Below are 15,544 nucleotides of genomic sequence, written 5' to 3'. Positions count from 1 at the left end.
CCCGTCAAGTCCTTGGTCACTCAAATTCGCCTTATTTTATACCACGTGATTCATATGTTTCTGGTTCTATCAATGAATCTAGCGCAAGATGCTCACCTTTAGCACTATATTATTTGATATTTTATTGCATTAATTACCAATGTAGATGTTAGTAGGAAAACCAATGAAAAAATTGAAACATTATAGAAATCATATATTACCTATACGAAATGAAATCTGCTGAAATCCTTAGGATTTCAGTACCTGAAATTCCAAATCCAATCATTTTAGTTTTTTCATACACAAATCTCAAAGCAAACAAAATTTTATGCACAAATCATAAAATATATAGATAGTTGGATTGGAAATTTTAGAGTCCCTAAAATCTCCGTAGATTCCAACAGATTTGTTTCCTACCTATACTCATCTCTCTTTTTTTGATAACCAGGTAGCGATTACCAGGATACCTATACTCATCTCAGCATTCGCTATCGACATGTATTACATTCAATATGGAGCAGAGACGATTTGATGGGTGTCGGCCATATTCAATGTAATTTTCAGTTATCGTTCAATTTACATTAAAATTTGTATTTTCAATCTGAACGAATTTTTAAATTATCGGCGGAAATCTTGATACTGATCAGATATCTCAGCCTTAATTTCATTCAACGTTCCAAAAATTGCCTTAATTCTAGTTTTCACGGAATAAACAAAAATTTAGCCTGATTGGTTATTCCATTTTTGTTTGCATCCTCATTAATTTTGAAAATGACTGAGCAGTCAAGGTAAAAAAAAAAAAAAAAACTGAGCAGTCAGTCCATGATTGCTGCCTACGTGCTACCACTGATTAATTTTAATTTAAAGAACGATAGCTTTGAAGACTTGGTTTGTAGGTTTCCAAAACCGGAAATAAATCTCCAAAACCAGGTACCAAACGAACTAATTCCAATCCTTGTGCAAATAAGAAACAACCAAGCACGTGTCTTTGACAATTTGACCAAGACCCACCTAATTAAATTATTTTCTTTAAACCTTTTTAATAGGACACAGTTCCCACCACTTCTTTATCTCCTCTTCCTCAGTCTACATTGTATAGAAAACGGCAATCTACTCTTTCTAGTAACCTTAAATCCTTCAAAACTAATACCAAAGAGGCTATAAATTTTACCAAAATATATAGTTACACAAAGATCAGCATTTCAAATGATGGCACCTCATACTGATTCTCCATCAATCTCACTTCAAAACATGACCCAAGATGACTACCTCTCAATCTGCACCCGTATTTTATCTCAAATCCAGCCACAAAAGATAACAAATCATCATGCAAACCATTCAAAACCGCAGTTCAAATGCTCCGTCTGTGGGAAAGTTTTCTCTTCCTACCATGCTCTTGGTGGTCACAAGTCAAGCCACCGTAGACCAGTCGACCCAAATCAAATGAAACAAGTAAATATGAATGTAAATATGGATTTAGTTGATAATGAACGGTTGCCTCATAGGTGCAATGTGTGTTACAAGAGTTTTGCGACTGGACAAGCACTCGGTGGTCACAAGAGATGCCATTACTTGGATGGGTTTCTGGCATCGGGTTCAACTTACTCCGCTTCAACTTTGAGTAGTGTAAGAGACTTTGATCTCAACTTACCACCAAAGAATGAGTTCAGTGTGAATGGCTGGGGTGAGGAGGAGGAAGTGGCGAGTCCGTTGCCAGTTATGAAACGGCAACGACTAATATGACACGTCACTTTAATTTCTCAATTTGTACTTTACGTTTTGTTTTCCTCCCCTCATTTACAATGCAACAAAGTAGTGCAATATTCTTTGCTATTGTTTTCTCACTTCTAGAATACAAAGTAATTTTAGTGGTCTCCATTTTGTGTTTATTGTTAAACAAAAAACTAGTACAATTTGTTATAAAAGACTGCATCAGTCAAGTATTAAAAAAAAAAATTGTTATAAATATTTTCTTCCTTTTGACATTCGGTAACATCGTTTTACACAATAAACAAATCAAAATACACTTCTCCATCTTGCCAATCGTTCACTGTCGAATATACTAATAACTGAGTCAATAAATCATGATCACTCTTAATATGCTTAACAACAAAGATAATTGTTACGATTAAAATGTTCTACTTCTGCTCAAAGCTTTAGTGATATCAATAACTTCACCAGCTGTTGCGAGAGACAAGCTAGAACATATATTATTGATCTCAACAGTGCAATGTAGCAAATCTAACAATATCTCTAATCAATTTGTCATAATTTTCAGTTCAGCCAAGCACATGCAATTTCGTCAGCTATATATAGAAGTATTAGAGATCATTATATAAGTCAACGCAATATCCAGTAATGCAGCATTTGGTAATGGGTAATGCTATTTTGAGAGCACCGTACGTTTACAATAATAAGTGTTGAGAGAACTCCTTATACCAATTCTATCTCTATTTAAGGTTCTCTCCTTTTTTATTGCATTATATTACATTTTAGGAAAAAAAATTAATGTATTTCATATATAATGATTAACCTTGTATACTTTTATAGAAATTACAATTTAGGAATGTAGTTGCATCTTTTATGTCATCAAGCAATATATTATAATCGTTTTCTCTGGATCTAAGAATTAATTTTAAGATAATATTCATTTTTTTATGGTGACTTTGATGGATGGTTTTTTTAACTGATTTAGTTTTGATTTATTCCATTTTCTTCTTAGTTATTCTCTGATTTTTATGGTGAGTACATATTTATTCGCTCGAAAAAAAAAATTATTTTCGAGAAAGTTTCGTCAATGATTTTTTTTCGATGGCATATATTTCTTCTTAATTGTTTTCTTTCCAACATCTTTTTTTTCTTCTTTTAAGGATTTTAATATAATTAAAAAAAAGTGGGTATGTCATTAATTTACTGAGAAAATTAAAGTGAACGTCTAAAAATATAAATAAAAAAACAAACAAAAGACACCAAGTAGATCTATATTAAACTATGAACACCACAACATATCAATTAATTAGTAACATATATGCGCATACAATGGCCATAATACATAACACAACAAAAATTATTTAATTTTAAAAGCTTCACATAATATTTTGAACCAACTCTTAATCATGTGATTTCAAATTTTGACATCTCAAATAATTCACAAAATTATCTCATTCTATCTTAAGCACCACACGACGGATGAAGAACAAAGACCGTGAAAGATTGAGAAAATAAGTGCTTGTGAAGAACTTGGCCAATTGTCTGGACCAATTTGCTTGAGGAGACATATATGAGATTTAAATGCCTCAAAATTATACAACTTAAGATGAAGTACATAAGAAATTAAAAAGAAACAAGAGAAAGAAACTCACAACGAATCATGGGTAAAAGATATATAGGTCCGTTCCAATTTTAGTTAAGGTTTTAATTAACATTTAAATGTATTCAATTATTTTCTTACGCATCTGCATCTAGAATGCAAATAAATAAATAGCACAAATAGAAGATTTTAATGAAGGGCAAATAGGGAATAATTATAAAAAAAATTCTCAAGCTCTCAATATTGAAATTTATGACCTGAGAATAGCACCGCCCTTTGCTAATAGGATGTCGATATCATGACCTTACGCCAAGAATGCTGACCTGGCAATTTTAACCCTCTCTTATTTAATTACCAGTTGCATGACGGGAGGATTTGGATTTGGGTTTCTATACCAGGCTCAATTCTGTGCATGATGAGGCCCAATTATTTTAGGTAATTGACTTTTGTACACGAGTCCAAGCCCATAATAAATGGGCCTGGCACGTGGTTTACTCAGCCCATAATAATTGTTCTATGCTAATCTGTTGCTTTATTTTGATTAGTACCTAAGGTCACAATAACATTGAAAATGGAAAGCGCTAACAAGAATCTTTGCTTGATTGAGTAACCAGGTTAGATCTCTAGTAAATCTTTCGGTTCTTTTTGATGATTAATTGCATGTTAAGGTATTCACGGGGGATAAATAAACAGAAGCGAAAGGGGAAAAGTTGATCGGATTTTATTTTTTTAAAGAAAAAAAAAGATATAGACATTATCAACTTGCAAAAGAAAAAGGTAGCAAGTCACGTTTGCTACCGCTAAAGTTGTGGTAAAGGCAAAAGAATAAATGATAAGCAATGCAAAACACCACATGAGGCACTAACACTAACACCTTAAAAGACCTCTCAAATCATTTCTTCTTTACCTCTAAATAATTCAAAGACAGCTCTTTACGCTTCACAAAACCTTCCCTTCCCTTTCTTTCCCACCCAAATAATGGCAATAGCTACAGAGTGTAGTTGTAATTTTGTAATATGCAAAACTAAAAAGATCAGCCAGAAAGGCTTAAAGCGCTTGGGTTTGCTAAATTTTGTGTTAGCAACAGCGCAACATCTGGTCCCAGTTGTCCCCCTCTGTAGCTATTGTTGGTCGGGTTTAGTTAGTTATTGCGACACATTTCTTTTTCTTCTTCCATCCTTCTTTTTTTTTTTTTGTAAATATTTGAAGGAAAGTGTGAAAGTTTTGTTGGTCTCTTTATATAGCTTCATCGATCCCATGTAGTTCAAAGGTCTCAATCTGGTCGGTGTTGTATTATTTTCTCTCAATTAATTTTTTTTTCCCAATTTTAGGGAAAGATGATCATTCTGTGCTCTATCACTAAATTAAAATGGCATGGTGTAAAACAATTTAGACCCTGGAGAACACTTCTTCTTCAGTGTCTAGTATAAAATGTGGGTCATGGCCACTATTACATGCAAGAAAACATCTACGGTATATATATTAAAACTATTTTATACATAGATATACGGAATATATATATTTGAAAATTTAATCTATAGATTTGTATGGTCTAGTGAAAAAGACAATATATATTTTTTATGTGGAAGATTTGACATTCGAAATCTAAAAAAAATAATTATTTATAAATATTAAATAGTTGAATGACTTAACCTCCAACTTTTACTTAAAAAAAAAAGTCTATAGATTGATAAAAACCTTTTGCGCAAATATAATATGAAAAATAAGAAAGATTTAATATTTTTAAAAAGGTGTGTACCAGAGCAATATCCATAACATGTATATAAATCATATAATTCTATTCTGTATGTATAGATTATTCTACAATTTTGTTTGACTAGTTATCAATCGGCAAGACTGATCAATCAGTTATTTTGTGACTAACTGATTGTAATCCGTATATAATTTTAAGAAAAATAAGTATTGAGTTATAGTCATTTGAATTTCAATAAAATCTTATAAGATTATACTAAATTTCTAGTTAATTGACCACGTAATATAATATCGCTCGACATTAACACATCTGTCAACCAAACATTAGTTTCTTTCGTACAATACAAGTATGACTAGATTTTGTAGTGTTCTTTTAATTAAATAAAGAAACAACTGGAAAAACAATATTAAGATTTATTTAGCATTATCGTAACTTTCTGGTCTGGCTTTTGAATTCAAAGGGAAGTATCACATGTGTCCCGTGATTGCTTGAGATATATATTTTTTTTAACTGAGAAAAAGAATCTGCAGGACAGATAAGAATAATATATTGATACTACATTGAATAACTCAATATATTGGACAAACAATTTCATTTAACACAGTGGATTATTAATTAAGATAGACAGATTAGTAATTCATGAAAATTAATTGTTTGGATTTTTCGTCCAAAGCTACTATATTGAATTATTCAATATTCAATTTATTAGACTATTTGAACTCGATTACATATTATTTGCATATCTAAATTAATGATCAGAACATATTTCATTTTTTTTAATTAAATAAGTTTTAATGTGGACTCTCAGGATTGTCAAATAAATAAATAAAGTAGACACTTATATCTTCTATATATTCTAATGTCGTCGTGTCTTTATATGATCTAATTAACTATGACACGTTAAAACGACATTAATTATGCACAATTGACAAGTGCAGTCACAAATGACATATCGACATACAAAAGATGTGTCAAATTCAACTTTAAATTGTTTTATTTTTATATATTATTTCTTGTACTATTTTGTTGTTTTTTAGTTGCAAATTTCGGTCGCTTTCGGATAATTTTTGCCAGCTCAGGCCTTTAGTTTGCCAAATTCCTTCAACATTCTGTCATTTATTTATAATTTGTTCGGTTATTTTGAAATTGTGTGGAATGAAATTTTATGAAGATGTGATTGATCTCACGAAACAATTACAGGAAAACAAGCTAATGATTGTGGAAATATGCAGGTATGATTCTTTAATAATCCAGATTTGAGATTTATTTGAATGCTGATTGACAATAACTTGATTTACAAGAACGATCAATACAGATTTAATTGCATATAAATCACAGTATGTACATAAATTTATCATATATAAAAATAATATAAAAATTGCGATTTCATCAAAATCAACAAAAAAAAATATCAGGATTTTAAATTGTTAATAAAGTAGTGAACCGCCTTCTATGACGATTATTAGAGCGAGATGGGAAGGATATGAACGGACATTTTTTTGTGTGAAAATATTAGCCTAAATATAATTTTCTGTCAAATGTTCAAATAAACTTGACTATGATATAAATATGATGACACGTCCAGTAATAAATAAACACAAAATTGGAAAGCAATTGATCAAGGCAATTTAGAAAGAAGTAATTAGAAAATTCAAATGCATTTTCACAGGCAGCTATAAATATTTAAAATTGGGAAAATCACCCCCAAATTCAGGTTAATTGCGTCAATTAAAACATGTATTATAACCTGGTAATTAAACTCTTTCCAAAATTACGCTAATTTAGAGGGAATACAACAAAAAGGAAAACAAAACATGAGACTATGAGAGCCGTTCGTGACTAAATTTTTAAAAGATAACACCAATAAAGTCACCTGGTCTGTTTTACCTTATCCAGTTAGCCTCCTAGTCTCCTACAAATGCAATGAATTATACTGCCACACCTATATTATCAAGATAGCATGTGACTATGTGAGTATCTTTCTTGGATACACCAATAAATATTGTTTTATTTGATATACTTATATAAATCATCGTAACAAAAAAAAGACTTGTCGATTCCATTTTAAATAAAACCAGCATATATATTCCCAGTTAAAAGAACTTGACAAAATTATTCTCAAATGCAGTAATTTGCTTTTCTCTGGTGCCACACAGACTGAGCGCACGGAATCACACTAAGTTAGTATAATTTTATGAAATACTATAAATTTTCAAATTTTCAAATTAGAATATTTTTAGAAAAGGAAGTAGACAGGTAAAAAGTTCATGATAAAGTCGCAGGGTAGTTGTTACTACAGCAGAGATATAGTCATTTACGGCATTTTTTTAAAGAAATTTCTTGATAGTTTCCAATTTGTTTACCAATATAGAATGTTCTATTGTCAAACAATTCAATTACCATTTTTTCGCTTCTGAGATCAAATATTAATTATGTGTTTAATATTGTATACTACATTAAAACTATTGTATAGTATATGTTGGGACGGAGCTTCATAATCTTCTAAAAAAAAAATTATATTTTTGTTTGAGTTTGAACAATTATATTGTGATTATGTTATAAAAGTATTACTTCAATTCTCCAAAATTATGTTATGTTTTAATTAAGAAGAAAATTATATCCCAGCCTCTTCGTCACTAAGCATGCGTCACACAAATAATTCAATCACCCAAGATATTTCCTAAGAAAAACGAGATAAAAATTGTTTTTATTAATATAATATAATGAGATAGCTCCATTCCATGACATTTTCTCTTGCAATCTATCAAAACAAAAAAATTATCCGTTAAAAATATAATAGTAAAACTTTTACAATTTCCAACAATCAAATTAAAGTCTCATCATTTTCTAAGCTAAACTAAGCTAGGCCTTATCATTAACAAAATACCCATAATATAAAGCAACACATGCCAACTCCAAGGAGAATGTCTCCTCTTAATATTATATACCAACATCTTTCCCTTCCCTTTTTATTCTCACCCCTTCTCTCCTCTCCTTCTAAAATTATCCCTTTGATCCTTTAAAATCTCTCTTCTATCTCTTCGTCTCATCTCTGCACAAACCAACCCATTTTCACCTTACACAATTTTGAAACCAACATGGCTCAGCAACAAATTTTGCACTCAGCACTCTCCACTAGAGAAGAAGAGGAAGAGGAAGAAGCATTATCTCTAATCGACCTTCCGTTAAAACCAAATTCACCATCAAAGAAACTAAATCTAGTGCCAAATAGTGCTAATGATGATTTTGAATTTCACATTTCCTTCTCGGCCACTGAGACCGATTTACAAGCCGAAATGTGTGCGGCGGATGATGTGTTCTGTAACGGTACAATTCTCCCTCTCCGACCATCGGTCAGCTCCCGTACCGACTCGATGGACCTCTCGGTTTATTCCGGTACCTGCTTGAGCACGAGTCGTAGTGCAAGTTCTAGCAGCAGTGGGAGTAGTAGCCATTGTGTAAGTCGTTCTCATTCGACGAAAAGTGCTTCCAGCGCACCCATACCAGACCCGCCTCGTCGCTCGGTATCTAATAACTTCTTCTATGCCTTCCCAAGCCCTTCTCCGCAGATACGTACCGGTGCAAGAAAGAGCAATGTGACTAAGGGGCGCAAGAGTACAAGTTCTGTACCAGGTACCATACTACGACTTGGCGTACTACCGGCGCCGGAGATAGATATAAGGTCGAGAAGAACAAGTGAGAAGAAACCTAGCGCTGTGGAGAAGAAACAACCAGGGTTTGGCGGGTATGGTTTTGGGTGCAAGTGTGTACCTGATGATCAGGTGGTCGAACCAGTTGGTACGCAAGTGACACGGTCAAAAATGGAGGCACCAAAGAAAAAGAGAAATGGAGGGGATGAGGAAGGAAGAAAGGTGGAAAAGAAAGGTCTTCATTTGAAATTCAATTTAAAAGGAGGAGAAAGCATGTGCCGTACAAGGATCTTTAATTGGATCGAGGAGCTCTCCATTGGAAAAAATTCACAAGTTTGACTTGTAAAATGTGTCGCCCTTTTTTATTTGTTCATTTATTCCTAGTAATTGAATTTTTAAGACCAGATAATTTACAAGTCTGATGACATTAGGATAAGCTTTTTTGTCAATAGTTAACTTTTTTTTATTTTTGTTCGAATTTTTAATTTATGAGATGTTTGAAATGTCTGACATGAATCATGATAAGAGCGTGATACTTTATCAGGTTTGCTTGCTTTAGAAAATGAGATTATGAAAGAGAGAAAAAGGTAGATAAAAGTGGCATGCATAGTCGTTCCAATTGAAAATAATATAATGCTTGCTTTGTCTTTCTGGCAGTGCATATCATTTTTGGGAGCATTTCAAAATTCAGGTAATTGGGTGTTGAAATATTGGACAGAGATATCTTGCCAAATGTGATATATTTGCCTTAAACGTGTTGCTTCATCTGCTTCTAATTAGTGCCGTGTTTCCTACGTACGTAATTTGTCATTATTATGAGAAAATGATGATGTGGATTCAGGTTATTATGACAGCAGATGTGTATTAGTTTGTATGGGTCTTTCGGACATGCAATTGAAAACGAATCATGTACTATACCTTTTAACGATTAAAGATGGCAAGATTCCAATACCAATACCTCATGTTTTCATATTTTATCATGTTTCATATTTTATATTTTTATTTTTATAGTTCAAACTATCAATCGGAATTGCTAAACATGATATTTATATCAAAATATATTTAGAGACCAAATTTTATAATTTTATAATTTTTTTACTATTTTTTTTAGATAGATACGAAATCATTGTTTTTGAACGGTCCAAAAACAGTGATTTTGTACTTATCTAAAAATAATAATAAAAAAATTATAAAATTATAAAATTTCATCCACAAGTATATTTTAGTATGGATATCATATTGAGCGGTTTGGATTGACAGTTTGAACTTTGAAAATGAAGATATAAAATACGAGGTATATATGATGAGGTATTGGAATCCTTCTCATGTTTAAATGGAATAAATTTTATATATCCTGAAAATAATTTTAATTTCTTATTTATTACCCATCAAAACTTTAATTATTCTTATTTATCATTTAACTCGTAATCATTTTATATTTATCCATCATTAAATAAATTCTAAATTATTTCTTGTTTGAATTATAAAAAAAAACTCTTGATTTACCTTTGATTAAGAAAATGAAAGTCATAATTGTCCTTTCTTTTCTTTCTTTCTTTTATTTCTTTTATGCAGGACATGCAATTAAAAGCGAATCATGTACTATAACTTCTTACCAAACATATATTAATTGTAATCTAACTAAACCGCACCTAATTTTAGTAGTACCTGATTTATAAACTATAACACATCTAGTGAAATGATTTCTTATGTGACAATAAACTTCAAGCCAATTATTATCTTCCATAGAATACTTTAGAAAAGTTTCCGTATACAAACGTGAAGCTAGAAAAACATTCTCACTATAATTATGAGATCAATTTAAAAGATCGTTTAATCGGGTTTAAAACGACAAATTTGAATCACAATTTTAATTAAGTTAACAAGCCACGTGTTTTTCATCTAATTAAGTCTTATATTTCAGCTTGTATTCATTCGTCATCCCGCACTCGTGCTTCGCAGATCTCTTCTTAATGCAGTTTGGTGGTGGAGCAAAAACTGGACCATGATTTATATAAAAGTTTATTGAATATTGAGTGGGAAATAAATCTGTTGTTATTCCGATGAATAACAGGAATCTGTTATATATTCCGATCTCGAAATTTCAAATTTTTCTATGTGCGAATTTCAACGAAGATCATTTGTTTGGAATCAGAATAATAATTTATGTTAAAAACTAATTTTTGATCTAATGACAAAAACACATGATTTCCATATAGGAGGTCATAGATTCGAAACCCGGATAAATTTTTTTGTTGTTGTAATAACAAAGATATGAAATTTGAAAGTTTGACCTTCATCTTTCTTTTAAAAAAAAAGTAGTTCATGTTATTCCTTTGATATAACAGCAGATTTATTTCCTACTGAGTGAGGTTATGATATAATGCATAGCGCAAATTGGTTCGTACTATGAATTCATATTTCTATTTTCAAAGTTTAAACAATTAATCTAAAACGTTAAATATGATCTCCATTTAAAAATGTACTTGCTGACTAAATTTTATATTATTTTAATTTATTTATTAATTTTTAGATAAGTAGAAAATCACTACTTTTGAATATTGGTCAATAATTTTAAGATCAAGTGGTTTTTTGCCTATCTAAAAAATAGAAAAATAATTGTAAAAAAGATAAAATTTGATCTACAAGTACTCGATTGCATATGGAGATTATTTTAACTATTTAGATCGACTATTTAGATTTCAAAGTAGAAATATTAATCTATAGTGTGAATCAATGCGCACTATGCTATAGCCTCGCTCTTGAATATTAATAAACTAATGACAATGGTAATATACATTAATAAGATCCAAAGTGACAATGTCTCTGATGTAATACAGTGAAAATAAAGTGAATATATGTTGCATTCATTTGTTTTTCCAAGTCTTGATTGAGGCTATGATAATTAATTCATATTCTGAACTCATATTTTTATATTTAAAATCTAAATAGTCGATTTGAAATGTTCAATATGATCTTTACATGAAAAGTTAATTGCAAACAAAATACCACATTTTTAGTACAAAATTACTTTATTTGAAAATTATGCATCACTTAAAAACAGTGATTTTCTATCTATTTAAAAAAATAGTAAAAAAAAAATTCAAGATTATCACTAATATATACTATCATAGCCTCTTTTCTTATTATTTTAAATTTAGTTTCACGATTTTCTATCAGATCATACCTAGAAAATAAGGTACGAAGGACAAATAGGAATAAATTAATGTTCATTTTTTAAAATTTGTGTTTATATATGATTTTCTATATAGTTTAGAATAAAATGCTATGAATACGGTAATTGACACTCATTTACAATATAAAAAACTTATATAATTAATCTTACTCACGTTTGACCTCTATAATTTGAGGATCTGACTCTTCCTCGATCATAACAATGAACAATTTAATCAAAGTGAGCTTTTTCGATAATTTCTTAATGTACACCACCATGAAGTTATAAAGGAAACCATCTCCCTGCATTTCAGAGCCTTGTCTTCATGATTTTCATAGTTGAAAAGGCACTCCCAAAGGTTGCAAAATCAAGTTGAATAGTTGATGATGATGTAGTTGACACTCCAATTGAGCTTTTGAATTTTGATTAGAAGACTCAGCACTAAGGGCAAGGACTTTATATCCGGATAGAATTTTTCACCAAAGTGTATATATATGTTACAAATATTAAAGGGGTTGGTTATCTGTCGAGTCCAAGGCAGCACTGAGGATTTCACATCACCAAAGGTAAGGTAACACAATATTTTTGTAACCTATGGGTTTTAATAAACAAAAATCACATAATATATATACTAGTATCGTGTCCATGCGTTGCAACGGAGATATTATAAAATTAAATAGAATATAAATAGACTTTTTTATTGATATATTTTGATAAAAAAAAATATACCTCTTTATGTATTTGTTTTCTCTGTCACTTTGAACTATTAATGTAGAGACAATTTTGTTTGTTTATTTACACGAACTCAATTATCAATTCGGACTTGTATGAATATATTTCGAGGCAGATTCAAATTATATTTCGAATTTTGTATGAATATATATAAAGTAACAAAGAATAAATGACATTTGTTACAATATAAAAGTACTAATTAAGAACACAACTTGTAATGCAACTAAGTTATATGAAATAACAAGATAGAATTCATAATAAATTACAACAATTATTTGCTATTTAAAAAAGTAGATTTTTTTTCATAAATATTATTATCAAACTAATAATGAATTTGAAATAGGATCCAATAAAATATGAATGCGAATATAATAAATTAAGTGGACCCTCCTTCGTGATCAACATATCGATCTAATAAAATACTAAAATATTTTTTGCATATTCATTAATAAATTCAGATTGGACAATCAGACTATAGATCTACAATTCTAGTATCATATATTCATATATGACTTTGACAAATAAAAAGATATCACGTGTACTCATCAATTTTATATTATTGATTTGTATCAATTAATTCTAGTATCATATATGATTTGTATCATAATACTCATCATTTTTTTGTAATTCCTTCTTCCCGCCCTGCAAATTTGTGCTTTCATAATTTTCAATTGATTTTCATTGTGATATGTATAGATCTATATGGAAATAAAATTGATAATATATTCTAGATTTCTCACGGTAATATCTATAGAAACGAAGAAATAGAAATAAGGAAGTGAAGAAAAAATTGATTTTCATTGTGATTCTCTGTATAAAAACGGAAGGTAGAGTCGGTAAAATTGGAGACAGAGAAATAAGAAAACAAAAAAATATATTGCTAAATTTTAGAATTTATTTAATTTTAATTGTAATGCATTGTGTGGCGGTACGTGTGATGAGTATGTTTTTAGATAAATTTAGACTTTTGCATATTATTCAGATATATTTAATCAAAACAAAACAAATTATGTGATTTGAAGGATGAGATTAAATCCAAAATTTTATCTTTCAATCATAGCCGTTAGTGAATCGGACATCCAACGTGTTTAATAATGAAAAATGAAGATTCGTAACCTACGGGTTTTAATAAATAAAAAATTGTTTAGATCTGTAACTTAGAATCCATACAGATATTAAAGGGACTCCATATATTTCACTTCAGAATGGATTAACTTAAATTATGATTGAACGGTCTGGATCTGAATATAATATTTTATTACCTCTGAGAATATGGACTCAGCACTGAGGGTTAGAAGCTTTACTCACTGAGTTGGCCATTTACTGTGTAATTGTTGTTTACTGAGAATAGTGTTCAGTTAGTAATGTTATCATCCGTATTTTGAGATTTAATCAAATTAAAATTATTTTTCAGACTTCGCTATAAAAATAATAATAAGTATTGAAGAAAAAAGATATTTGTTAAATTCAAACAAATGCTATTAGACAGAATATAATATTAAAAATATATGAGTGAGGCTATGGTAAAATAGTACATACTGACATGTGCTATAGATTTATATCTCTATTTTTAAAGTTCAAACAGTTAATCGATCTGAATAGTTAAATATCATCTACGCATGAAAATATACTTTCCTACCAAATTTTATATTTTTTTTATTATTTTTTTACTAATTTTTAAATAGATTAAAAATTATTGTTTTTGAATGGTCCAAAATTTTCAAATCAACTTATTTCTTCCCTATCTAATCATATAGTAAAAAAAATCTAAAAAATTTTAAATTTTATTTGCAAGTATATCTTCACATGAAGAAAATATTCGAATGATTCCAATCAACTAATGACATTTCTCAAATTAATGTACTCTCACTAAAAAAATTAATTGATAATTATGCAATGAAGTAATTAATTTTATATATTAAGTTTTATGAGTAAAACTAGAGTGTTTTAAAGCTCGCCAGTTTTTTGATGAACTTAACTTAATTCAAAATTTATTGAATTAGCATCAAACAACAAATTCAAACTATTGAACCGATCTAATTCACAAGTAATTATATTTTTTACAAAGTCATTAAAAATTTGACAAAAAATGAATACATTAAAATTAACTTACAAATGTTTTTTTTTTTTTTTGCAATTGTCCAAAATCAATTAAAAAATTATAATTTACATTTAAACACATTGCGCGTGAATTAGATTGATATTAATGGTTTGGATTCGTCCTTAGATGTCAATTCGATATGCTTTGAATTTAAGCTTTTCATAAACTTGACGAGCTTAAGAAAGTCATAGTTATAGTACTCTAAATTTTATATACTTTGCACGTTAATAAACATTATGTAGTAAAAATTTAATATTTTCAGTAATATGTTTTAGTTTAATTATAATTTATGATTAATTGGATGATTGCAATTTTTAAATGACTTCATATGTCTTAGATGTCCTAACATAATGTCACTTGAAAGTGCATTTTTTGTTAATAGATCAGCACAATTATTCTTTTTTTTTTCGGTTCGCATGATCTTCACCTCCCAGTTTTTGACCAACAACACCCGAATTTGCTTCAAAGTGCTGTTCTCAGCTTTCTCTCTTTTACTTTGTAAAGTTTGAAAAATTTCTATAGAATCGGTTTTCACAATCATCTTGCCAAATCGCTTTCTCCACGCTATTTGAAGTCCAAATTGGACCGCTTTGAGTTCAGCATTTAGAACTGAAGTCGAGCCTAATGAAACTTGAGGCTCAATTTCAGGTCTTATATAAAAGTTGCTGATCTTCTTGAATAATTCTCCAACAGCTAAGATTTTGAATCATTTATTTGAAACAAGATTTAAGGTATTAAGAATGTTTAAAAAGTTTTGTTTAAAGCAGAACACAACAGATCGTTGATCGTCATGACCTCTTTCATTAAATATAGAATAAACACAAAACCGAACGAGAGAAGCATCTTGAGGGCACCACTAGCATCTCCTCGTGAATAACATGAA

The 15,544-nt window shown here is 29.8% G+C and overlaps 1 protein-coding gene and 1 pseudogene across 1 annotated transcript; both read left to right on the top strand.

The window, feature by feature from the left end:
• Positions 1–1,188: 1,188 nt before the first annotated feature.
• On the top strand, positions 1,189–1,722 carry LOC144551824 (zinc finger protein 36 pseudogene; annotated as a pseudogene).
• Positions 1,723–7,802: 6,080 nt separating this feature from the next.
• LOC144551228 (uncharacterized) lies at positions 7,803–9,062 on the top strand. The gene has a single exon (XM_078299111.1). The coding sequence runs from the start codon at positions 8,102–8,104 to the stop codon at positions 8,990–8,992; it is 891 nt and encodes a 296-aa protein (XP_078155237.1). The 5' UTR covers positions 7,803–8,101; the 3' UTR covers positions 8,993–9,062.
• Positions 9,063–15,544: the final 6,482 nt, after the last annotated feature.

This window comes from Carex rostrata, chromosome 3 (assembly GCF_964058835.1).
Source record: "Carex rostrata chromosome 3, lpCarRost1.2, whole genome shotgun sequence".
NCBI classification, from domain to species: Eukaryota; Viridiplantae; Streptophyta; class Magnoliopsida; order Poales; family Cyperaceae; genus Carex; species Carex rostrata.
Note: the sequence above shows the minus strand (reverse complement) of the source record. Positions and strands in the feature narration are given on the sequence as shown.

What these genes read in the sequence shown, in the direction of transcription:
- LOC144551228 (XM_078299111.1), top strand. Translation starts at nt 8,102, where the DNA reads ATGGCTCAGCAACAAATTTTGCACTCAGCACTCTCCACTAGAGAAGAA.